At 46.6% G+C, this 2,500-nt stretch overlaps 2 protein-coding genes across 2 annotated transcripts in view; both read left to right on the top strand.

The window, feature by feature from the left end:
* The window catches only part of LOC134185104 (uncharacterized), a 1,215-nt gene extending 849 nt beyond the window's left edge, over positions 1-366 (top strand). The window contains exon 1 of the mRNA XM_062652903.1: positions 1-366. This exon is cut by the window's left edge and continues 849 nt beyond it. The gene's annotated coding sequence lies outside the window, so the exon portion shown is untranslated.
* LOC134185103 (regulatory-associated protein of mTOR-like) overlaps positions 1-2,500 on the top strand; it is a 22,319-nt gene that overhangs the window by 17,096 nt on the left and 2,723 nt on the right. The window contains exons 22-27 of the mRNA XM_062652902.1: positions 472-572; positions 633-801; positions 867-1,013; positions 1,723-1,831; positions 1,954-2,068; positions 2,315-2,439. Of these exons, the coding sequence (XP_062508886.1) occupies positions 472-572; positions 633-801; positions 867-1,013; positions 1,723-1,831; positions 1,954-2,068; positions 2,315-2,439 (766 nt within the window). The remainder of the gene's footprint in view (positions 1-471; positions 573-632; positions 802-866; positions 1,014-1,722; positions 1,832-1,953; positions 2,069-2,314; positions 2,440-2,500) is intronic.

Below are 2,500 nucleotides of genomic sequence, written 5' to 3'. Positions count from 1 at the left end.
TCTTGCAACATTAAATTTTCAGCTTGGGAGAAAATAGCTATTGACAGTCCATTATGGAGATCAACATGCAGAACTGCCATTGACCAATTTAAGCAATGTTGCTGTGCAACCCTAATATTCAAACAACAAACCAGAAAAGCAGGCAGTCAACAAAGCACCCAATACATTTGTAACATCTGTGGTCGCATATGTGGATCTCGTATTGGGCTGTTTAGTCACAGTCAAAGCCACAAATGAGATTTGTTGAAATCGACAACTCAGTCCATCGTTTCTGTGTGTGTGTGTGTGTGTGTGTGTGTGTGTGTGTGTGTGTCTGTGTGTGTGTCTGTGTCTGTGTCTGTGTATTTCTGTCTGTATGGCTGTGTGTGTGTGTGTGCATGCATACATGTATGTGTCTTTCCTGCATGACAATCTTTAATCACACACCATTCATTACCATAAATCAAGCACCGTTTTGTCATTACTGTGTAGGCCGCAAACGTGGCTCAACCAAAGCGATGTCGAGGGAGCACCGTCGGCTCCCATTCAGCTCCTAACTCCCCAACAATGCAGAGACGCCAGGCACCTGAAACGTAGCATCACCAACTAATTATCCATCAGTATTGAGTGACATCTATTTTTTCATTATTTAGTGCTGCTGATGCTTCTGCGAGTGACGGTGTTCACGTTGCAGCGAGTGAGCCGGCACTGCATCACCCGAGTTCGCCTCGAAACGCCAGCATGGTGGCAAAGGTGTCGCTAACGATTCCCTACTCGCGACAGTTTTCGACGAAACGAAAGATTTTCGGTCGAGGACCGGACGTAGGGACGACGAACAGACGCGCCGACGATCGCATGTTGATTTGTGCTGTTGTGTGTGTGTGTAGAAACAGAGTGAGAGTGCGAACATAACTCCGCAGTCGTCGGTGAATTCGTTAGAGGACATGGCGAATCGGCAGCTGCCGATTGTGAACTATGTGAAGACGTGTTTCTGTGATTGGAGTGCAACTCATTTTACACGCTCGACGACTAGGGTGGGTGTTTGTGTGCACTTGGTCTTGATACTGTGTTGATTACAGTACAACCTTGGACAGACAGACGTGTGTGTGTGTGTGTGTGTGTGTGTGTGTGTGTGTGTGTGTGTGTGTGTGTGTGTGTGTGTGTGTGTGTGTGTAGATGGACAGACAGACAGATTCAGTCAGACGGGCAGGGCGACAGACAGACTAACAGGCAGCCACACCAACAGGCAGACAGACTGACACACAGACCAACAGACAAACAGGAAGGCAGCCAGACTGACAGACAGACAGATCAACAGGCAGACAGACTGGCAGACAGACAGATCAACAGGCAGACAGACAAACAGGCAGACAGACAGACAAACAGACAGACAGATCAACAAGCAGACAGACTGACACGCAGGCAGACAGACAAACAGGCAAGGCAGACAGACTAACAGGTGGACAGATAGACAAACAGGCAGATAGACAGACCAACAGGCAGACAAACAGACGAACAGGCAGGTAGCCAGACTGACTGACAGACAGACAGACAGACGTCTGTTTAGATGGATGAACAAGTAGACAGACACACAAATGCCTGACAGACGGACAAGTAGGCATGATGGACACGTCACACACTTACACAGACATCACAAACTACTACAACAGACGAAGCAATGCGAATGACGTCACAGACAGACAGAATTCCTCGTCGACTTCTAAACAGAGCAAATTGCTTCAGATTCCCGAATCCGATGACAAACGCAGTGAAGAATATCAATCGCGACTCAAACGTTATCAAAGAAACGATTTACTAAGGAAAACAGCAGAAGTCGAACTGTTGAGAGCGGGTATGTCTGCTTGTAATAAAACTGTTGGAGTATTGATGTACTTGGGTTGTTTACTTTTGTTGTAGTTGTGTACTTGTAATTGTAAAATTGATGTAGTTGGGTTGTGTACTTTTGAAATACAGAGAGATGTCGGTTGGATGATCAAGTTTTAGTACACAGAAATCCACACTCTCCAGGTTGTGTACTATTTCATCCGTATCATTCGGAGTTGATTGTAGGAGAGCGGGCTGGAGTGAGGTGTGTGTGTGTGTGTGTGTGTGTGTGTGTGTGTGTGTGTGTGTGCACGTGCTCGCATGCGTGTGTGTGTACGTGTGTGTGTGTCTGTGTGTCTGTGTGTGTGTCTGTCTGTGTGTGTGTGTGTGTGTGTGTGTGTGTGTGTGTGTGTGTGTGTGTGTCTGTCTGTGTGTGTGTGTGTGTGTGTGTGTGTGTGTGTGTGTGTGTGTGTGTGTGTGTGTGTGTGTAACATTGTTGTGTTTGTTGCAGTGTTTGGGACTGGGAGGTGGGATCAAAGATGCATACGTTGAATGTCGGTCATCCTCGCGACTCGAGGATTACAGCAATTGACTATATTAATTCTCATGATGACACGTTGTTGTTGACTGGAAGTGGTAAGGGGTGACATTTGCGAGCATGCACATACACACACACACAAACAAACAAACATGCACA

The sequence above is a fragment of the Corticium candelabrum genome, chromosome 9 (assembly GCF_963422355.1).
Source record: "Corticium candelabrum chromosome 9, ooCorCand1.1, whole genome shotgun sequence".
Lineage (NCBI taxonomy): Eukaryota > Metazoa > Porifera > Homoscleromorpha > Homosclerophorida > Plakinidae > Corticium > Corticium candelabrum.
Note: the sequence above shows the minus strand (reverse complement) of the source record. Positions and strands in the feature narration are given on the sequence as shown.